General features: G+C 41.8%; 1 protein-coding gene across 4 annotated transcripts in view; it reads right to left on the reverse strand.

Moving 5' to 3' along the window:
• The window catches only part of LOC130889545 (bifunctional heparan sulfate N-deacetylase/N-sulfotransferase 3), a 126,465-nt gene that overhangs the window by 92,718 nt on the left and 9,916 nt on the right, over positions 1–23,831 (reverse strand). For all 4 annotated transcript variants that reach the window (XR_009058601.1, XM_057793354.1, XM_057793355.1 and 1 more), the window contains exon 2: positions 18,014–19,153. Coding sequence is in view for 3 of the 4 variants with exons in the window: in XM_057793354.1 (XP_057649337.1) it covers positions 18,014–18,994 (981 nt within the window). In the remaining variant the exon portion in view is untranslated. The remainder of the gene's footprint in view (positions 1–18,013; positions 19,154–23,831) is intronic.

Here is a 23,831-nt window from a genome sequence, read left to right on the forward strand (position 1 = left end):
CACCAAATAATCCCTTTCTTCACAAGCTTGTGCTGGTCAGTAGTTATCACACCAACAGAAACCAAGCTAGGACAAGTATGCTTTTGAGCAGGAGGGAAAGCATGTATTACCCAAAAAATAAGTATCTATATTGACTTCATTAAATAAAAGCAATTGGATAGCTATTTGTAGAGACTATACTGTGTCTCTGAACCACACACATCTGAATTTGAGCATTAGAGCCACTTAGTATAATAGTGTAACCCATTTCAGATGAAATGGAGAAATGGCCCCAAGTTCCTAAAACCCTAAAGCTGAAACCGGGCTGTGGTTCTAGGAGGGCACTTTGCTGTCCCCACCCTTTTTTAACCAAGCTTGAAAACTTCTTTTGGCCTTGCCACAAAACTCCATCTCTGTTTCCTCTTGCCACCCTGTAAAAAACAAAAATCATGTGCCCCCAGGTTCCAGCTGTGTTCCAAATGTCTCTCTAGTAATGTGGGTGTCTTAGCACTCAAGGGTAGGTTCACCAAACAACTGTATGGCAATAAGCATCCCAGGACTCCGAGTCTGTCTAAACGATGCTATCGAAACTTTCATTCCCCATAGGAGTATTCATGCTTTTCATGTCTGCTCTGTGTTAGCAGAGTACGGACATACAGTTTGTGTGGAAGGTAAGGGAAAAAGGTTATATAGCAGTATAAAATTGTTACATCTTTTAACTCATCTAGAACACACATAATGCATACACTTTAAATCACATGCTAAGGGTTATTTTTCTTTAAACCGTTTTTGGACCGAAAGTGGCAAAAATGATTTGTAACTAGGAAACAGAAAATTATTAAGTTCACTGAGTGCTTGAGTTTTTATGCACATTTTATTCAGTGTTTGGCTGATGCACATCAATAGGGAAAACACTGATGTATCTTCAGAAGAAAAAAATATACAAAGCAGTTCGCAAATCCTACAGTGTGTTTAGGAACTATTAGGTACATTTTTATCATTTAACTATTTAGATAAAATGGTTTTATATATCACAAAAATACTTTAATACATGTAAATAATGTTATTTATTCTTCTTAAGAAGTAAAAATGCTAAGTACCTATAAAAACATGGAAAAGGCCCTCAGCATCCCTTCCACTTTCACTTTAAAAGCAAAGTGGGCCTGAGGCTTGCCTGTCCACTCCACGGGGCAGTAGTTACCCTTCTTGTATCTTGGCGAGATTTTAGGAGCCACTATGCAAGCACGTTTGTTTAGTGGGACAGGAGTAAATTTTTGATTGATCATTCATGAAATCAAAAGGCTTGTGGTACAGTTGTATGTTCATTTACTCGGGTATTTTTTTACTTTGATAAAAATGTCGCTATAACTCACGTTGAAAAATATAATTAGAGAACATTTTACTTTGTTTGTTTGTTTGTTTTTGAGAAAGTGTGTCCTGGGTCAGTGCTTCTCAATACTGATTTAAAAGAAATAAAGGGAAAAATGGTAGAAATAAAGGGAAAAATGGTTCGCAACCACAGTGTGACGCCCTTCAGAAACTGTCAACTACATCTCGCAAATCTTCTACGTACAAAATAGTTATATTATCACAATGATTTCAAAAATTTAAAATATTCGCTTTTAAGTAGCAGTAAATCACAAAAATAGTTTCCCAGAAAGTAGACTTCTGGGTTCTAGCCCAGACACTGAGCAGGGCTCCTGAAGCAAGGTTCGTGTATGTGGCCTCACACCACACTCTAAGGACCAGCAGTGTGTTTGCTGATTTGAAATGCTGAGAGTTCAAGGTCGCGCTAGTTCCTTTACAGACCTGTTCTTTCCTTCAGCATCTGAAAGGTGCTCAAGACTATGGGCTTAGTAGGGTTCCTGGTGCATAGTCAACAGCTCCACGAACAACTTAAGTAGTAGACATTGTGTATTTGCAAATAAGAAGTGTTCTAAAATATAATGTTTGAAGATTAGGTGAACTGAGTAGCAGCTCTAGGAGCTGCACGGGCACTGAAGTGCTCTGTGCTGTGCTTAGCTTTTTGTCTCACTTTGAATGGGATATGAGTTACCCAGGTAGCCGGTGTCTGAGAGGCGTTTTTGGACGTTAACATCAGAAGCGGTAGAGTCATGCTGACTGCCTTCCTTGTTTTCAGAGGGTTTTCCCAGATCAGCTGAAGATTTGAACAGAACAAAGAGGCGAGGAGGAACTTTTCCTAAATGACCGTCTCAAACTGGGACACTGGTCTTTTTTTTTTTTTTTTTTTCCGCCCTAAAAATCAAACTCAGTTTTTCTCCTTCTAAAACTTTTCCCTATAGTTTAAAATATAAAAGTCCTCTTCAGCCAGGCTGGCAGAAGCAGCTACTCAGAACGCCTAGCCAGGCATAGCACATAACCTAGACTAGGCAGCCCCAGCCTCGGGAGGGCAGGTTTGGGGGAGCAGGTGCTTATGGGTCCAGAGGTGGCTGGAGCGTCATCACTTCATAATAAAAAATGACCCAGCCTCTGAGGACAATGACTTGGTGTTTGCTTACAAAGCTAAATAGAATCACTTTATAATTCAGTAGTTCCACCTCTAGGTGGGTACTCCAAAAACTGGAAAGTTTTTAGACAAATGTTTGTACATTATTTCAGAGTAGCAAGAGTCAAAATCACCAAACCATGAAAATAACTCCAAATGCCCACTGATGGATAAGTGGATAAACAAATTGTATACACATGCAATGGGATAGTGTTCCCCCCTGACACCCATGGACCAATATATGTCATAGCACAGCTATACTTCACAAGCAAGCGGAGTGAACATACTGGCAGGGACGTCACATATTGCAGGAGACTATTGATGTGCAGTGCATGGATCCACAGAGATGGAGGCAGGCTGCTTCCCAGGATCTGGAAGTGAGGTGACATGAGACAGGGGTGTGGGGTCCATATGATGTAAGGACAGTGTCTGGGCTAGGCAGAGACAGTGGTTGTGTCGGGCACGAGTATGCTAACAGCTCCTGTTCTAATCTTAACTAGGTGGTTGATTAGATGACAGTTAGTTTCACCTCTGTAAACAGAACATCAAGAGTTTACAATCCTGAGCCCCAATGTCTGTGTGGTTTATCTGAAATACTAATGGCTGTTTATGTGCCCTGTCCTACAACAGTGAATGCCCAGCAGATGCCTTCTGTCTTTCAGGCTGGCCTCGAGAGAGTTCTCCACGGTGTGTGTTAGAAGCTCTGACAATTGCTTTCCCCAACTTGGCTCTGGCTTCAGTTTTACCCGTCACTGTACTGTTTGCCCAGCTCTGGCCACGCTGGCCTCCGTGAGAGTCTGTGTCATTTCTCGCCTCTCAAGGCCTTCAGTATTTTTGTTGCTTCCTAAAGACAAGCTTTCCCCACATACAAGGTTTAGTCAGTTTTCCAGGTCTCTGACTACATAATCTTGGTGTGGTTTTCCTTTGTCTTCTATACTTAAAGAGAGAAAAAACCCCTCAGTTTTATTAAGGTATAACTGACAAATAAAAATTATATATATACATATATATATGTACAATATAAAGTGTCATATTTTGAAACATATATGCATTGCAAAATAGTTAAGCAAGTGGGTAAATCATTACTATCGGATAAGAGCCCTTGCTGGGGGAAGTGGGACTCTCCAGAAATCGTAAGCTATGAATGGTTCATACAGACCCGGGATAAGCCTTTTGAAGAATCCCTTTGCATAGCTTCACAGCAGACTGCAGAACTTGTTTTAGGAGTTTTAAAACGGTTTATAGTTTTCTTTGCTACAAGCTGGGGGAAAATAAAGAACACAAATGTCTTCTTTACTTAACAGCTTTCTTCCTCTGGAACCTACGAGGCCTATGAGATCGGAACGCTAACGCTACTAGGAAGAAAATAGAAAAGCTGAGTTTTGTTATGATCCGAATGTGTCACCAAAGTTTATATACTGAAATTTAGTCACCCTTGTATTATATCCGGAGGGGCTTTAGGATGACGGGGTCAAGAGCACAGATGAAGTGGGGTCCCTACACAGAGCTGGATATGGTACCTGCCTTTTCTGTCCCTTCCACTAGGGAGGGTGTGGTGACACAAATGCATCTGGAAAGAAAGGCCGGGGTCTTTATGCACGTGGAAGCCGCCATCTTCTAGCCTCAGACTGACAGAAAGAGTCTCTTGTGTATAAGTTACCAGTGTGGGATGTTTTATGACAGCACCCTAACTCACCGAGGCAGATTTAGTTGTTAGGAAAGGTAATTGTCACTTTGAGTCACTCCCCTTTTCACATTATTCTGGTAGGATTTACGATCTAGTTTCTGAGGGCAGGAAAAATTAAATTCCATAAACTGATTGCAAAGAAAGATGCCGAAGAAGCTAATGAAAAAATTAGGCAGGGGAAGAGTAAATCATCAAAGAGAAATTACACAGCTATGCAAATTAGGGCGTGGGGAGAAGAGGACACATCTCTCTCTCTCTCTCTCTCTCTCTCTGTTCACTGTGCTTGAGTGAGAGCTAATGTCGCACCATAGAATTCTCAGTCACGTTGCTAATTCAAGTCACATTGAGTGAATGTCTACTATGTGTCATATCTTTTGTTAGTTGCTGGGATAATCAAATTAAATCTGTCATTCAGTGACAGGATGTTGTGAGGAGAAAATGAGATTTTTAAAAAAGATCTTTTTATGCTTTAACTGAACAAGTGTACAAAGTTATCGTGATCATTTAAAGTAAAATTTTGGAAAAATTGTTCACATTGGCAGATGGCATCCTTGAATGAATTAGAGACATCAAGGTAATTTAGATGTCAGTCTTTTCTCCCTTAGCTTCAGCAGCGGGCCTTCTCACCTCCAGGGAGTCAGGACAAGGACACTCTGGTTTCTAGGCCTTCCCTTTTCTTGTTTTTTTCTCTGTCACTGAAACTCTCCTTATATTGTTACAGGTGAACCTTTTATGTCTTCCTTTACACAGTACAGTACCAAGGAGGTTTGTCTGAAATGAAGAAAACGGCTTTAGAGGCTTTGCATAGGTTCTCCCGTCGCCCCAAGGACCAGACTTTCTCGCGTCCTTTGCCTCTCATTGGTTTCTTCGTGAGACAGGCCAGGCCTCAAGATGTTATGATGCTCACTTACTGTTCCTCGCTCTCTGCTTCCACCGAGGCTCCAGAGCCTCTTGCCTGACTCTTTCCTCATTTGCGTGTTGTCTGGAGTAATGGAGTAGGTACCCAGAAACATTTGTTGAGTAAACCCACAAATGTTTGTAATTTGTAGTCTGAGCATTTTAGGCCCGATCCTGAAGTATAGCTCTGGGTTAAAATCAATGAGGCTGCAGTGCAGTTTGGGGGTTAAAATCAAAACACACACAAACCCAAGAGGCTATTCAGAAAGATAATGAACATGGACCCTGGAAGGAAGTTTTCTGGCCTGATCCCAGCTCCCAGGACACCGAGTAATGTCTCCCTTTGGCCAAGTATCTTTGCCAAGTCTGCTTTTCTGTTGTAGAAAACAAAAGAAAATTAATAAGAGGAAGGCTTGACTGGTTCACTGATTTGTAAGTTTACAATATTGTGATACTGCAGTTCTGGAGCAACAGAGATAATGGGCACACGCCAATTACAGTACAGATCATATTAGATACAGTGCTCTCAACGCTGACTCCATCTGGGCATGACTGTCCGGCAGCAGGCACTGTCCCGAGTGTGCAGGGCACCTGCTACCCCTGGAAGGGAAAGACCGAGGAGTGGTCTCCTAAAGATGGCCTTTAACTTTCTTCACTGGGTATGAATGGCCAGAACCTGACGAGAGAGTGCTTTGCTTGTCTGAGAAAAGATCAGATTAACGACAATCACACAGCAGTACGTCAGAACTGAAGACCTGACCAATGGCTGAACTCAGTGTTTTTCATGTTGTCAGGGCTACGTGGAGGAAGCAGAGATGCTGGAAATGGTGTGAGTCTTTGGAAACCTCAGAGTCACCCTTACTGAGACACCTCTTCCAACAAGTCCACACCCCCTAACCTCTCCCAAACAGTTCCACCAACCGAGGATTATATGAGCTTATGAGGTTATCTGAGCTTATGAGGGCATTCTCATTTGAACCACCACAATGACTATCACCTCAGCTTCTATCTTGATATCAAAGCTCATGTACTCCTTCTACTCAGGATCAGCAGTGTGTTCTCTCGCTGGAAGCCCCTCTTACTTTCTGTGTGAGTATGGGTGCCACTCTATGTGGGTGCACCTGCATGTAGACAGAAGTCCACCTTGGACACTTCTCAGGAGTTATCCACATTTAAAATGTTTTGCTTTTATTTATTACTATTGGGGTGTGTGTGTGTGTGTATGAGAGAGAGAGAGAGAGAGAGAGAGAGAGAGAGAGAGAGAGAGAGAGAATGAACATGCACACACACATTTGTGCACACTCTACATACAATATGTTTGTGTGAGTACAGGCAAGTATGTGTAAGGAAACACATGGAGATCAGAAGGCGACCTCTGGGAGTTGGTTCTATCCCTTCCTGTGGATTCCAGGGTGTTCGGTTTGCCTAACATGACCTTTTACCTGCTGACTCAACTCACTGGCTCTCCCTCTTTTTGCTGAAACCTGGCCTCTCACTGGGACCTGTGGCTCACTGATGATCTCAGGGACCGGCCTCTTCCTGGCTCTCTAGGCTCCAAGCACCGCCACCCTGCCTGGATTCTGCATGGTGCTGCTTGAACTCGGGACTCTAGGCTTGCCCAGAGCTTTCCTGATTGCATCCCCTCACCAACCCAGCTTTGCATCTCTAGTGTACCACTCTGTAAAATACTTCATCTTATGCCTCTTTGAGAAGAAGTTAATATATCAAAATAGAAATCCACACCAGACGTTGTGGGTAGCTGATATGGAAGTTTCATACAAACACAGTGAAGCACACAGCATCAACCTAAACGTTAATCTCTGAGATCACTGAGCGGAATACTGGAGAACACATCCACTTTGTGACCTCTGGCAAGTGTCTCTTCTAAGAAGTCACAGGTTTGATTTGTATTTCTGGTTATAATTGGTAAGGTGACTCTAAAACTGGGAAAGATGCCACTGTTTGAAGCCACCAAATAGTCATTTGCTCTCAGTGACCCTGTTCAGATGGAAATTAATGACATTTTCGCTTCTCCAGAGAGAGCCTTCCTCAGGTCCCTAAGAACAAAATTATTTTTCCTTTATAAAGATAACTTCAAGTAAGACTGAAATTAAAATGTAGTCAATGGTACAGTGGTCCATGTCTCCTAAGTTTTAGATAATTGTCTAAGAAACAATGAAAAGGTGCAGATTGCATTACTCAGGAAGAGGAGCATTGAATATCAACACAATTTACTTCCAAAACTCTTTCCCGTTCACTTTACCACTTCAGTGCTGAATGCAGAATGATTCAGGGAAAGATAGCACTGGTTAAGAAGCTTTCAAAAACCTTTAGAATGTTCTCTTCACAATGTCTTCCAAATTGCCAATTTTAAGTAGGAGTAGGCCACGCTCTGGATGTGTTTGAATATGCAAAGGTTTGCTTGCTGGAAGCTTCGTTCTCAATGAGGCGAGGGTACTCTGGAACCCTTATGAGGGCTGGGTGGGGATCCTTAGGCTAAGTGGAGAAAACTTGGAAGGGCATAATGGGACCCACACTTTTGGGCTTCCTGCTTGGTGATGTGGATTTGTCATTCCACACATGCCTCTGCAGATGCTACAGCCACAGTGGGGTGCGGTGGGTTGCAGTGGGTTTTGGTGGGTTGCGGTGGGAGTAACCCTTGACAGAGCTGGTGCCATGGCTTAAATATCCCACCTCCCCAAACTGAGGGATAAGTAAAACTCTTTTTCATAAAGCTAGCGTGAATTAGGTTTTTGTTAGAGTTAGGAAAATGGGCTAATAGGGAAAACTGGTATAGAGGAGTGGAGCTGTTACAATAGCCATGCCTGAAAACGTGGTGGCTATGTACTAGCTAACAAGTGGAGGTGAGAGGAGGTGGCGGTATTATACTGAGCAATCTCTCCAGCCCCGCTGCATTTTCATTAGTTTAGAGGAAGGAGCTGGGGATGTTTTATAAGAGACTTAGGAATTCCGTATTTATAGTACTCATTCATGTCAACTGTAAAACCTGCACTGAAAACATTCTTCAAAAACCCTGCTACATTCATTTATTGTGTGTGTGTGAGAGGTGTACATTCACATGTGTGCGAGTGTGGAGATCTGAGGACAAGTTGGTCTCTCCTTCTACCACATGGAAGCCAGGAATTGAACTCAGACCATAAGGCTTGGCAGCAAGTGTCTTTACCTGCTGCTGAACTATCTTGCTCTTGACAGCACTAAATAGCTAAGCACATCCAAGAAGAAAAGCCTTCAGTGTTCCTGAAAGACGTTCCCTGTGCTCTTGTGATTCTACTTGCCTTGGAAGGAGCACGAACCACTTTCGCTTTGTAACGTCCTTTCAAGGATCCTTCAGGCTTATTGCTCGTTGTAAGAGGCTTGAGTGCTCAGAGTCCAGAGGTTCACTTTTTCCCTATAATGCAGCCCTCTGTGTGGTACTCCATTGCGGCTAAGGCTATTGCTGTTCTCCCTGACCCCTGCCAGGACCTGTGAAACTGGGCTGAACTGACTGCTCGCTTGCACAGGGGTTCTCAGACTTCACACCTTGTCATAGTCGATGAAAGGTAGCTCGTTAACAACATTCGACAAGGAAAGAGCCTGTTTATTTAAGGGACCATCTGAAGTAACAGCTCAGGGATGTCGGTGGAGAAAAGCATCACCCTCAAGACCAAGTGATGGGAACTCACGTTATGGCCAAGCAAAGAAACAAATTGCTTGAAACCAAATAAAAAAACCCCAATGGTTTTCTGAAGATGGGTGTGCTGTGTGCAGTGTGATCTATATGTGTGCCCCTGGTTTGAAAATTAGCACTGATGTTAGATTCACAAAACCCAGTAAAGTCTTTTGAGGTTCAATGCTGATTTCACATCTGTATCTTCAGAAAGCCAGCTGGTTGGTTTGTAACTTACCAGCCTTTACCTGGAAAACTGAGTAGAGAAAGAAGGGTTAAACTGACCTGAGGTGTTTGTCACAGTTAATAAATTGTGACAAGCACCAGTAGGCAGGGATCTGAGCTTACGGATGTAGCAAAGAGGCACTGTCCCCTTTAAATGCACTTATCAGTTAGGTCCGGGGTGGGGGCAGGAAATGAGGCCAAAACAGCCCTTTTAAATATGTCGAAGACTATTTTAAAGCAGCAAAGTATCACTATGTAACAAATCCTGACAGGTATCTGTGATATGTTGGCACTTTAATAAAAATAAAATCATTTATGTAAAACTCGGCAGTTCATAAGGACAGTGCAGTATCCTTCCGTATCTACGGACCACACTCACAACATCAAAGTCCACACTTGCACAGTGTAGAGGACTTTAGTAAGGAGAATTTGGGTGTGTCACATGGCGTCACATGATGACGCCTTGGCAAGCAATAGACTTTCTACGCTATGGTGGTTTCACATTGCAGAGGAGCTGAAGCATTCATAAACTGTCTGGTGACGTGGCAGCCACCGCACCACTGCAGCAAGGCACAGTCATCTGTGCTTGTGATGGCAATGTGAACACACCCATGGGCTGCACTGCATGTAAGTTATGTGCATTAAACAATGCTTGATAACAATACGACGTGACCGCATCCAGCTTGTATGTCTACTACCCTGTCACTTCCTATTCTTTTCCTTGTACTGAAATTAAATTAAATTAAGCACAAGTTATCAGCCCTTCTACTGATCTTTATTGTAAGCAAGTATGTCTGTAACCTCGTACTTCTCATCTCTCCATCTCATCGAGAAGCCAGGACAAGGGACTGACCTAACGTTTGGTGTGCATGACTGCAACCTCCAATATTCCACAATGATGGAACTGTCCAAGGGCACATTTCTCAGGATGTAGGCTCATAATCAACCCAGATATTGCTAGATGCAATTGTGGTCTATGTAATGAGATTAACCGATCAACACAGAAAAATCTTACCATAGAAGAAATAGGGAGACCACCATGTGATAGTTCTATTTATGCCACAAAGACCTTGTCAAACTTTGTGAGGTGAGAACTGTTGTCAACTGTTTGCAAGATGAAAGCATGCATTCAAATGAGGCGAGCACATGAGCATGGACCACAACTAGCGCGGATATGGGATCGAAGCACAATTTAACCAAGTCTGAGGACCTAGTCCTTGTGCAGCACACAAGCATGGGTTCTAGGGAGGTAAGCTGCTTTATGAGCCTAGAGTGATCCCCACAAAGGATAACATATATTCCCCTATAAAGTGAGCTTAATTAATTAAAATTTATTCCCTATAGAAGATAATCTATAACTCTAGTTGCTAGAGTTTATGGTACCATGTAAAAGACAGGACTTCTATTATTTTTAAGTGACTGTACCAACAGTCATTTTTATCGAGAGACTATAAAACTGTGATAGGGGAAAAAGCTTGCCAGTCTTCACCATGAGCAGCCTAAAGTGCATGGGATAGCATATCTGTGAAATGCAAAGGAAAATAGTTGCTGTGACCCAGAACCTCCAAAGAGACATCCATGAAGGAACTCAGGAATAGGATGTTTCCTGAACATAACAAATTTGACTCAGACTCTGCAGCCACTTCTCTGACTACAGATCAGGACCATATCTTCAGTGTTGAATGCCTGGTCCTCCCTTCCTTTTCTCTATTCTCTTTTCATACTAGATCTAATCCAATGCCAGGACTTTGGATGCCATCCAAATTCTGTTTTTGTTTCTCTGTAGCCTGGGAGCCTGTCCTGGAACTAGCTCTTGTAGAACAGGCTGGCCTCGAACACACAGAGATCTGCCTGCCTCTGCCTTCTGAGTGCTGGGATTAAAGGCGTACGCCACCACCTGGTGCCATCCAAATTCTAATAAGTTCCCAGTTTGTATCTTTACCTGCGACTTCTCTTTGCTTTCAAGACTTGAATATTTCCCTGCCTATGTATCGATATGGACGTCTATATACAGCACTAACCTACCAAATAGAAGAGAGAACTTCTGGTCTGCTTCTCTCACTTAATAACTAATATTAATAGGTGTCTTAGTGTTTCTATTGCTGAGAGGGGACACCATGACCATGGCAACTCTTATAAAGGAAAACATTTATTTGGGGTGGTGGCTTATAGTTCAGAGTTTCAGTCTATTATCATGACAGGGAGCATGGCAATGTGCAGGAAGACATGGTGCAGGCTTCATCTTGATCAGAAGGCAACAAGAAGTGATATGTCTCACTGAGCATGGCTTGAGCATATATGAACCCTCCAAAGCCTACCTACACAGTGACACACTTCCTCCAATAAGATCACACCTCTTCCAACAAAGTCAGACCTCCTAATAATACCATTTCCTTTGGGTACCATTTTCTTTGAAACCATCACACTAGGCATTAATTAACTTTTAGTATCAAAAGATATGTACTATTCTGAACATTTCATGCGATTTAAATATTTGATCTCTAAGGTATATTGCTGAGATAGATGCTTTTCTGATTTTGATTTTACACAAAAAGAAGCTGATGTAAGCGAGCTAAGATGTTGGCCAAGACGCAAGAACAAGCGATGAGATGGAAACTCATCTGCTTCTATGGGGCATGATTTACAGGCACTACAGGACTGGGACACAGAGTACTTGGCTGTGTGGCTCAATCTTGGGCATTGTCCTTGATGCCATTTTGTTTCTGTTGCTCACATGCCACTGTCAGCAAAACTTTAGCTATGCACGGTCTAAAATGTGGAAGCCGAGAGGAGAATGGTTAAGTGCTCTAAGATTGGGGACACAACAGAATGATCACAGACTTGGGTAAGAGCAAGAGTCTAGGAAAGCTGTTCTAGAACAAAAATAATTTTGTGAAACATTAGAGTGAAAATGGCAGGGACATATATACACACAGATATGTGGCATTATGTTATAGATAGATATAATGCCAATTACATAGACAATAGAATGCTTTGGAAATCTACACCTTGTAGTGCAACACTGGGCAGAGCAAGCACATCTGAGCATATCTATCTTTAGCACCATCAGGCAAAGCTCACCACAGAGAGGGGTATGGGAACCCCAATTCTCAAAAGAGGGTTTCTTCTCATTCTAGTTCACTAGATAATATTTTGCTCATGTCTGTTAGTGCTGGGCCCCCTTAGTAATATTTAAAAAGTCTCATGGTCTGAACTGAGTCCTCATTAATCACAGTATTCAGGCCTCCAGTCTCAGAATAGGGTTAGCAACAACTAATTCGTGAAGCCCATAGGTTTGAGGGTTCATTCATACTCTTACAGCATTCCTAAAATGGAGGTGATGTTGTTCTTTCTGTTGCCACTGTTTCAAGGGTTGGGGTCAGATTCCTGGGGTTGCCTGTAAGTCAGCTGACCACACCCCAAGAATTCAGGACTGGCTGCCGAGGCTTCCTATCTACAAGAGGTTCTGTTGGCTTTCCCCTTTATATTAGTGAGGTTCTTAAATTTAATTTACAAGAATTTCCATGAAGCTTTCTGAGAATATAAATACAAAAAGGTTATAACTGAATTAAGAATATATACATTTTTTATCTTATAGTCTGTGAAATAACAGGAAAATGATTGGAAAATCAAGGGACTTAATTTTCCCTTTTATTTGAGAAATGAATGAAAATAACTTATGATATGATAACCCAAGGGAAGAACCTTATTTTGTTCAGGTACCTTCATCTTATCCTTGTGAAGAGCTACTTCATATACAGCAATACAAAGATGGATGCACACTATCAATACCCACACATAGACGAGAAGCGAAGGCTTTAGCACTTCCCTCTGCCAAGACCATGTCAAAAATACACATTCACTCGGTATAGAAAATACACATTTACCCACTCAGCACTTCCTCAGCTCTGCAGTTTTTAATATTGCTTATATGTCTATTTTTATTAAAAATTTCAAGCATTATTTTTGTAGAGGGTGGAGGAAGCCCTGAGTGGGTGTGTATTGTTGTCATGGGCTTCTGTAGCTGAGAATAGGGTCCGCCTTCACTTTTCTGTGTGTTTGTCTGACATGGACTTTTCTTCATTCCCTCACTGCTCCAGTCAGATCCAAGTCTCTGGAGCCCCACCAATGATTCAGTGAAGTGACAATGGACCAGAGAAAGGAACAGGGATGCTGAGCTGGAGACAGGAACAGGGATGTGGAACTGAAGACAGGAACAGATTCTGAGCTAGAGATAGGAACAGAGATTCTGAGCTAGAGACAGGAACAGGGATGCTGAACTAGAGATAGGAACAGGGATGCTGAGAGCCACAGATAGCATTGGCTTTGCCAGAGGCTGTGGGTATATCCATCAGGTGACAGCTAGTATCCAAAGGTCGACCTACCAGATAAATAACTCTCTGATGGGAAGACCCACTTGGCTTCCAGAAACGATGGGGGTCACTGACTGTGAATGACTGGTTATTTCTGTCTGCAGTTTTTCTCACGTGTCAGATATGGGAATATTTTCTACTGCTTGTGTGTTTATCTCATGAAAGTATTCCATCTACTGGGCACACATACAGCTGTGGATGGTCAGGAAGATGATTTCTATTAAGCAGTGTAATTCTGATGAGTAGAATATTTTTCATTATACAGACTGACATAGACTGGTAGTCTCAGTCCCAAAGACAGTTAATTTTAGACTTCAGAATAAATTCGAAGTAAACTGGTTGCCCCGAAGACAAATATACAAGGACAATTTCTCAGGTATTTATTATTGATTCAAGGTCAGACATAAAGCAACATTAGTAGACGTAACTTCCTCAGCAATAGACTTTCTGCACGTACTCCAAACCTCAATGTTCAATCAATGGGAGTGTGGGGATCATGGGAGAAGGTAGAAGGTGAGGGGGGAGGGAGGAAGAGGAGCAGAGAAAAATATATAGCTCAATAAAAACAATATGAATAAATAAATGTTATACAAAATTTCCTAAAGGTGCTTTCAGAATTTCAGAAACACATGTCTGCTAGGATATGAATTTTAACTACCGTCTAGATAGTAATTCTGGCCTTGGAGAAGTTTACTGTAAAACCAGTCAGTTAATTTACTTGGACTATCAAGAATATATTGTCTTCCTATGTAAAATCTAATACTTTTTCCTTAGATGACTGGAAAAAGTATGACTGGAGCAGGTCTTATTCTGCTGAGTTTTTTTTAAAAGACAGTTTAATTCAAGACAATGACTAGAAAAGGATTCATCATTGTTGCTTTTATTGCTAGTTGTGTAAGTCAGTGTTCATTGTCTTAACCAGTTGGTTTAATTTCTAGCTGCAATACTTTTTCCTTTTTTGGAAAGCTGATTCCACTCAGTATATTTAGCATATATGAGAAAAACAGCAGATAACTGCATGGAAAGAATAAAGATGCAGATGTCAGGGATGAGAAAAGCAGCAGCGGTGGACAGACGGAGAGTCCCCGGACGCCAAAAAGGATTTTCACTGCCTCAAGAGTGCGATGTGGATGAGGATCTCACAGAGGGAAGGACCAAGAAAAGACAAGGCATTTATATAAAGGAAAATGATGGCCCTGAAGGCAAGGTGGATGCAGGGGCAGGGGTCCGAGAGAGTGAGAGAGAGAGGGCTACAAGAAACACCATGACAGTGACGATCGAGGTTCCGAAAGCTGCTGGCTCCAACAGGCAGCTCTGCTGGGTAGGCTGTCACACAGACTAGTCACTTGGGAAGAGGAAGCCTCAAGCAAGGAGTTGCCTCCACCATTTTAGCCTGTGGCCAAGTCTGTGGGGGCGTTTTCAAGATCGAGGATTGGTGTGGGAGGGCTCAGCTCTCTGTGGATGGTACCATCTCTGCATGGGTGGTCATGGGTGGTATAAGGAAGCAGGCTGAGAAAGGCAGTAAGCAGGATTCCCCCATGGTCTCTGCTTTCAGGTAGCTTGGAAGCCAACTGCACCCTCCCCTCTCCAAGCTGCTTTTGGTCAGTGTTTCATCACAGCCAAAGAAGGCAAACCGGGACAGCTGTGTTTTAAACCGATCTGTTAATTAGCCTCGTAATAGATAGATACACGTCAAGACTCATGACACTGATGGTTGCCAACATGCTGATAAACAGCACTGTTAGAGTGGCACCCACATCTCTGCATTACCAAACTTCTTAAACTAAGTTCAGAGCAGGCTCCTTGTTACCCATGGTGGTCTCCAGAGACTTAATATGCCCACTAATTGATGTGTCCCCCAATTAATTGCTACTATTTCTAGATTTACATAGCTAGATTAATTACTAGGTCATAATATGTCATTAATGCTTCTTTTCTACCTTAAATAGCCCAATGGGCATGTATCTTACATGGTCCCATGAGTATGTATCTTATACAGCAAAAGAAATTGGTGTAGATGTGAGTGATTAAGTTAGGAAGTGGGCTTGGGGGATTATTACAGGGTATATAATATTCACTTATTTCCATATATGTGTGTGTGTGTCCTAAGGACAACCTCCCAATAGCCTAGTCCAGGCAGAGTAGGGAGGGGCGTCCAAGTCCTGCCCTTCTCTGAGGAGCTCTTGGTATCATGGATCCTGAGGGAGGGAGAATCACTTGTCTCTGAGAGTATTGGCCACTGTTAGGTTGCCCATGATCCAGGGGATGACCCCACACATGTATATGTATGGACAGCTCAAATCGGACTCCGTGGGTTTAAAAGGAGGGCATGCAATTAGAAGAACGGTGTGATAGGGAAGTCTTGAGGGAGAGAGAAAGGGGAGTCGGGGGTGGTTATGATCAAGATGCACTGTTTACATGTATAAAAGTTTTTCAAAGAATAAAACAGAAATCTTCAAAAGTATATGCAGCCACTAAATACTCTTTATACATTATTGATCATTGTGTGGCAGGATTTTTCTCTCTTTAAATCATTTAAAATGCAGTCTTGTGGAATGTCCTTGCATAGCCAATGGCTCTTTAATATTAATCACAATATGAATACTTCCTTAAAATGCAGCAACCAATTTAACAAAATAAACCCAGAACATATGAATTACAAATACAAGATTATTTTTCTATGTTAAATAATCTCTTATTTTCCCATGCTATATTAAATTCTTTAATATGACATGTGCACAAGAGTCATGTCATGTCTAGAGGACAGCATTGCACAGCTCCCTCCCCATCTTCCAGCTCTCCCATTCTTTCCACTCTGTCTGGAGAGGCGAACAGGGGTTGACAGATGTCCCATCTATGACTGAGCACTCAAAAGTGACTGGCTCTCAGAGCTTGCAACATTAATGTACAGTAACAGATCCTGAATTAATCACTATCCACTGCAAAAAGAAAGTTTCTTTGACCAAGGCTGGGAGCAGCTAAAATCTATGGATTTCTTAATTTTTTTTTGAGACAGTGTTTTTCTGTAGCTTTGGAGCCTATCCTGGAACTTGCTCTTGTAGACAAGGTTGGCCTCGAACTCACAGAGATCCGCCTGCCTCTGCCTCCTGAGTGCTGGAATTAAAGGCATGTGCCACTACCTGGCTTGGATTTCTTAAATTTTATTCCCTTAAAATAACTGCATATTTACTAGAGCACTATGGAGATCTGAACATGACAGTAAAATGGAAAGTGATTTTTTTTCATATGTATTACGGTCTCATATCATACTTAGAAGTAAGTATTCCACCAGAGTAGGATGGCAAGGAAGAGATTTCATGTATTTGTATTTACAAGTTGCCTAACTTTGTATCAGTTATAAAATTACCTGGAAGGAGGGGAATGTGGCAAGCTTTTCTACCACAAATGTTAGGTGGCTAGCAGGGGATACCTGTCTCCCCATTAGGGGAAGGATTTTTACTCATAAAAGTGCATGTTACACAGACATTTCAACACAGAACAGTCACTAAAGGAGTAGGGTAAATATGTAAATGTGCAAAGTCATTCTATAACATGAAGGGGGTCTTTAAAGAGTTTCTAAAAGATGCACCTTAAGAAAAGAAGCATGAATTTTTACTGGGTGTTTGAAACAGAGTTATATTAGCTTAATTCTTCTCTAGCACATCTGCTAAATGTGCACATATGTTAAAGTTCTAGAATGACTTTAAGGACCTGGATCTCTCCTGCCACCAGGAAGGTACAGGGGGTCACATTCAGGTTGTTTGCATTTTCCTACTGAGTTACTGCCTCAAAATAATATTGTTGATATCTGCTTCAGCCACAGATATTCTATTAGAAGGCTAATGTTATAAAGAATAAAAATTATATACTTAAAGCCTCTCCCTTCTGTGAGGAATCAACACCAGAAAGAAACAGAGATGGAGTCCCATTATTAAACAGAAAAGTGACATAAATGTAGACAATTTCAACTTTGTCTTTCTTACTGTTACCTAACTAGTTGTTTATATAACACAATTGATTCTACTATAATGAAATACTTGTGTGTGTGTGTGTGTGTGTAATGGAAGCAGTTTCATACAGTGAGGAGTGGATGCAGTTGATACGCAGCACAGTGGCATCAGGTGAATGCCAGAAGCAGTACTGAGAAAAGAAGCTAAGCCCTGACAATTCCACGTGAACAAACCACTGCTGCAGTCAGGTCAGTTTTCCACGGTTTGTAAATGAACCTCATACTGATAGATATTTCACAAATTTCTGAATTTACTCCTTATTGAGACGCGCAGTTTCCAGAAACTCTCACATACCTTGTCTCAGCAAAACAAATTCCATTTTCTTTGTATTTTAACAGATGTCTTTGTTCTCTATGTGGAGAGCTTCTAGAAAGCAACTAAGCAAAAAAATGATTTCTATTTTGCAGTCATAAGTACGCACAGAAAATCCTTTCTGGATCTCACCACACTCAATACTCTAGTACGATCTTCATTTTTCCTGATTCAGATATAAGTATAGTAGGAATTTAGGTAATCTAAGATGAGAGTAACCAGTTACACTAGTTCCTCCCAAATTCTCTTGATAAAACAGAAGACCCAGCTCCTAGAAATCTCAGTCCTGTGAAGACGGGAGTGCCGTTATCTCAGAGATGATGCCAACTGAGAAACTCTAAGATATCAGGGCCTTACCTTTACGTCATTGGTGTTCATCCTCGTTCCCTCCTTCCCCACAAATATGTCATCAATGTCCACCAGGATGTACCTGTCCAAGGACACAGTCAGCCTCTTCCCTGACAAGAAGGAGATGGCGTCTATGAAGATGAGCTTGTGCAGCCAAAAGTTCAAGTTGTTGCCAAAAAGAACGCGCTGGATCCCATCGTGGAGCCCCAGGTCATGTATGATCGTGGCATAAAAAGCACCTTTAGAGATGGGACGAGAAAGGTTTTCCGGAGTCTTAACTTTGGCAAATATTACCGGCTGGTAAGTGGAGTGGTTGATCTGAAAAACTGTCCAATCAGTTCCAGGTAGAGAACCCCTGTCAAGCTTGGATGATTTGGTCACACGAAGCAAGGGGGAGTGAGGATTAATACAGCAATCTTTCACTGCTAGGTTTCCACTTATGGAGAAGGGGAAGCCTCTGAACTGAAAGCTCTGTAGGTTTTTTTCACTGGTTTTGTGGAACCCAATGATACCCACACCATACTCGACACAGTATTTATCTAAGAGGCTTCTATTCCAAGAGTCCATGTTTATATACTTTAGAATGTTCTCGTATATAATGAGAACGTATTTGCCTTTCACATTATCTGTAAGGGCAGGAAGGTCCCCTTTTCCAGGAGCGATTTCAGTGTGGTAGTGGAATCGAATGGATTCGAGCATCATAATGATGTCTTGGCCAAGGGATGAGTACTGACTCTCCACAAACACCAGGACTGTGGGGTCGGTTTTTGAAGCATCAGAAAGCATTGTCCTCTTCGCTTCCATCAGCCTGGATGGTATGTGCTGGAGGTCACCGCAGTCCCCTTCTGAAGCCCTCCCAGAGAGTTCGCTTTCCTGTTTGTGGCCGCTGTACAGGTAGTAAGCAGAAACGATAATGCTGACCATACAAAAAGTGGCAAGCAGAATCAGTGTTCTTTGAAAGTGTCTGTGAAGTTTCATGATAAAACTCATGTTGGGTGGACTTCTTTGACTATTCCAACAGAAGCACCATCAGAGGGGAACATAGGAGGAAGGACGGAGTTTCAGCCACGCTCCTAGTCTCAGCCAATAGTTTATGTCACCATTGCAGCTCATCTGAATTGCACCATCAGGAATCACGGGAAACAAGGTCTGAAAAACAGAGCAAAATAAGACAGAGTATAAAACATCCTGTCTTCAGTATCAAAATGAAGTGAGTTTTTACCACGTTGGCTACCGTACATGGTGGTTTACAAGCACATTGGTTGGTATGTTACATTAGAAAATCTTGCTTTCTTTTTACAGTTGTGGATGAGGACTGGTAACGGATAGAAGGAGGAATTTCACTCAATACTGGGTCACTATTCCAAACAGAGAACAAGTGACTGGCTGACTAAGCTTTGCATCAGATTCTGTCAGTAACCAACATGTAAGGGTTCTCAAGTATATGTAGTAGCTCCTGGCACACAGACACAAAGCTTACAGTGAACACTAAAACTGCGAATGTTGAATTACATGCACTAAAAGGTTTGCAACATGTGGCCACAGATCATTAAGTGCCAAAATGACAACAGCAGACGTTTTCTTTTCCAGAAATTTCTTAACGTAAACGTACATACATTTCCAGTTCATTCGAGAAATTATCCTCTAATAGCTGCTTCTTTGGAAAAATCCTTTCTACATACAAAGATGGCCCCGCAACCCAACCGGTTATTTTAGATTACACAGCTTTAAAGCATTGTAACAATCCTATTGAAAAATGAGTGTGAGGAGCGCAAAGCTTCTTTGGCTCCTTCAGGTCTGGAGAGAGGTGGCCTACATCAGGCATGCGCACCACAGCCCAGCGCAGTTCTGCTAGGTCCCTTCAGGTTTGCAGTGAGATGGCCTGCATCAGGCATGCGCACTACAGCAGCTCTGCCCGTATGCTCCAGTGTGATCTGCTTCTACTTTTAGAACTCAGTAATTACATCAAGAGTACCAGAAAGACATAATAATAATGTCACGAGAACGGTCGAGGTGTCGTGAAATACTTCGTTCTCCAATAGTTTCAAGTCTCAGTAACCTCTGAAAATTCATTTACTTTGAAAAATAAGCAGAGAAGCATGTTTCTAGAGCATGTGTTCGGGAGGGTTGTGGTCCTGTCCCTCCATGAGGAATACAAAAAGTTTAAAGAAAAGTCATTGTCCTCATGGTGTTCTCGGGACAGGCAGTGGTGGGAAACCCTGCATTTGATGGTAATGATGCATTTAGGGCTGCTCCTCTGCTTCTTAATTGCAATATTTCTACATCTTTTCGAATACAATGATAAAGTCAGAATAAATAGCCACTAAGAATCACAAGCTGCAAATTCTGTAATATTTATTTAATATTTAAGTAGCGAATCAGAATTTGAATAACATGTATATCATTATGAATAACACATTTTGGAATATAAGTACAAGATATTTATGATATTTTAATCCTATAAATCACATATTGTAATTTATTGCTTAAATAATTGGTGTATCTCTGTCACGCATTCAAATATCTATGGGAAACTTATTTTCCCTTACTTAAAATACACGTGTTCAAAATATTAAATATCTCTAAAAACTTCTGAATTATGAGAATACAGTAACGAGAATACCAACAGCTGGTTGTGGGCCAGAAGCTGAAATGTGATGAGATGAGAGAAGAAAGAAGCCATGCTACGTGGGACACAGTCTGTGAAACGCACAGGGGAGAGAAGGCTTGGGTCAAAGCTGCAAGGAGGGTAATCTGAATAGACATTTAAGATTGAGAAAATGTTGTAGACGTCGGAATAAGCACAATATTGGGAAAAGGCCATGAATGAAAAGTAGAAAAAAATAAGACAAAAGTATTCAGAAATTAATTATGACTACACACTGCTAATGCAAATTATAGAGAGCGATAAACCCCTAAGTACAATGATAGGCCCCTATTTCACTAGATTTAGTAGATATAAAATAGCAAAGTCATTTCTTTTCCATCAAATTCCTCAAATTTCCTTCAGATATCAAAATTATTCTATTTATATTCCTAAGGGCAGGAGTTATTTTAACATGAATAAGCAAAAGTTTTCCTACTTTCTCTAAACTATTATTATTTTTTTTAAAGACAGGATCTCATTGTGTAGCCAGGTTGGTCTGGAATTCTAGAACTCTGAATCCCCCTGCCTCAGCCTCTCCAGTGCTGGAATTATAGGCTGTAGTGATATTTCATTTGTATTTTAATAAATAAAGTTTGCTTGAATATCAGAGAGTAAAACAGCCACCCTGGTCAGACTTACAGACCAGGTAGAGGTGACACACACCTTTAATCCCAGTAGCCACATGACTTTGCTATAGAAACTGGATGGTAGTGGTGCGTGTATTTAATCCCAGCAATAGAGAGGAATATAAAATAGGAGGATGTAGCTCTCAGTCAGTCCCTTTCTGAGGACTCCTGGAGGCAGGATCGCCATTTCAGACTGACGTAGAGGTAAGAACCAGTGGCTGGATGCTTTGCTTTTCTGACCTTCAGGTGAAACCCCAATATCTGTCTCTGGGTTTTTATTAATAGTGCAACAATAGGCATTAACTACCATGCTTGGCTTCTATGCAAATCTTTTCCAACAAATGCCTCATTCACCCATGGCCAACTTTTCTCTCAGTGTGGGCTCACAAACAGCCACTTCCTGTCCTATGCTTTTTCTTCTAGTTGTAAAAACCTCAGGATGGACTGAAGTGATAGTGTTCCCTTCTTTCCAGGCATGGTGCTGTAGGAACAGGCACAGGCAAGGATATCACCCTCTGAGTCTGTCATGAATGAGGCATCCCAAAACAGGTAAATATGGAAAACTAACCTCGCCCACACAATTCTCTTGTAAAATTTTCTGACCTTCCAAAGGGCAAAGACCCAGTAGAAAACACATGGTCATGAAAAAGTCCCCTTCCTTTTACTTGCTACCATAATAACTAAAATTTTGTTTTAAATCATCCTTCCTGTTGGGGTGCTCGCTCTAAGAAGGGAGAATGAAGTCCTCATTTATCTATCATTGCAGCCCCGTGCCCAGCATAGAATAAACTCAGTGACTGTTGGAGGAATTTATTGAATTCAATGGCTCACTATGCCTGTTGGTTTATGAGACACTTCTACCTCATGCGAATATCATAACGTATCTTTTAAGGTTACCCATAATTATTAATGATTACAGTTGCTAAAAATTGCTGGATTTCAAGTCTGATGTCTGCTATAGTGAATGTGAAGTAAATGCAATCATAACACCTTGGCATGTGATAAACCCAACACAATAATCCATGGTATATATAAATACACACACATGTATACACACACACACACACACACCACAGCCACCGCCATCACCGCCACCGCCATCACCACCACCACCACCAGAATCCCACCCAGAAATTGCTCTGCAATCAGCCATGAGGTAATTATTGAAAAACTAGTTTGAGATTAGTGCTGCCATCAACGCTGAAGACAGCACAGAACTGGAATTAGGGACAATTCTTGCATCTATAAAGATGGCTTCACTGTGAGACAACAGCGAACACCATGTCACCCATGGCAAGCTATGATTTATGATAGAAAACAACCAACACTATCATACGTGGTAAACTGTGTTTAAAAGTAAGACATTTTTGTACATTCTGGGAGAGAGAGACAGAGACAGAGATAGAGAGTGAGAGATCAAGAAAACGTGGGAAAGTCAGCGACAGTTCCCCAGGCCACAGCACCTAAGGAACACCGAACAGTGCTGATGGTAAGGATGTGAGGTTGGGAGGGAATGTCAGGAAAAATCCCGGGACAGGCAGAAGAACCCGAATGATTACAATGTTTGTCCAAGAATGAGAATAAACGAACTATATGACATTATGGACGCCATAAGACTGGGAATAATACTCAGTTAAAAAGCACAGCAGACGAATGCACGTCTTCCAATTCAGAAACAGCACTAGACTATCAGAAAAGAACGTCAACGGAAACAGTGTGCGTGAGCAGCGTGTATGAAATTGGGAGAGGAAGACTGTACGCTACATAGTACAGAGAGAAGACGCTAGAGACAAGGGCAGCTGCTCTGGTGCCATGGGAAGTGATATGAGTCCACACTATTGGGGAGAATGCAAACCAAGAAACTCTTGGAAGAAAAGCAGACATTATGGCTGGAGTAGAGATGCACTTGAGGATTCAAAGCTAAAGGTGTCCGGTCTGTATGGGAAGCACAAAGCTTCGGGAGGAAATGAACCTGAGCAGGTGCCGTTCACTGCAGTCGCAAGCAGGCAGAGAGCACGTACAAGACCCGAGTGCTCTATAAAGGAGTTGACTGAAGACAGAGAGATTCAAGCAAACCTTTGAAAGCTCAACAAGCTACACAACCACAGTTCCTCAGGAAAACCCCAGCTCTAGCCTTTTTTCCTTTTAGGTCAGATCGTCCCCACATGAACCTTCATTGTGAGTTGTGCTAATATATTGTTAGCATAATTATTAGCTCAACGTGTTTGTTCCTTGTTAGGCTGACATTCCCATGGGCAAAGGGTACCTTGTTATCTTTTAGAGAAAACTTTTAAAAAACCAAGATCAACAGGAAAATACTTTACACAGTGATGTTCTGTATTTTTTAACTGCTCTCACAAATACATAAAACATTATAGGCATTTCGTCTTCAGGGGTTCTGTGCTAACTAAAGGGGCAAGTCCATTGACCGGCATGCCAGGGTCTCCACCCGCACTGCAGAATTTATGGCTCTGGGGCATTATGCTCCTTAGTCATCTTAGGATCGGCAAAGGAGGCTGAACGGCATTGAAAAGGTGTGATAACGTTGGAAAAT

Source organism: Chionomys nivalis, chromosome 18 (assembly GCF_950005125.1).
Source record: "Chionomys nivalis chromosome 18, mChiNiv1.1, whole genome shotgun sequence".
Taxonomy (NCBI): domain Eukaryota; kingdom Metazoa; phylum Chordata; class Mammalia; order Rodentia; family Cricetidae; genus Chionomys; species Chionomys nivalis.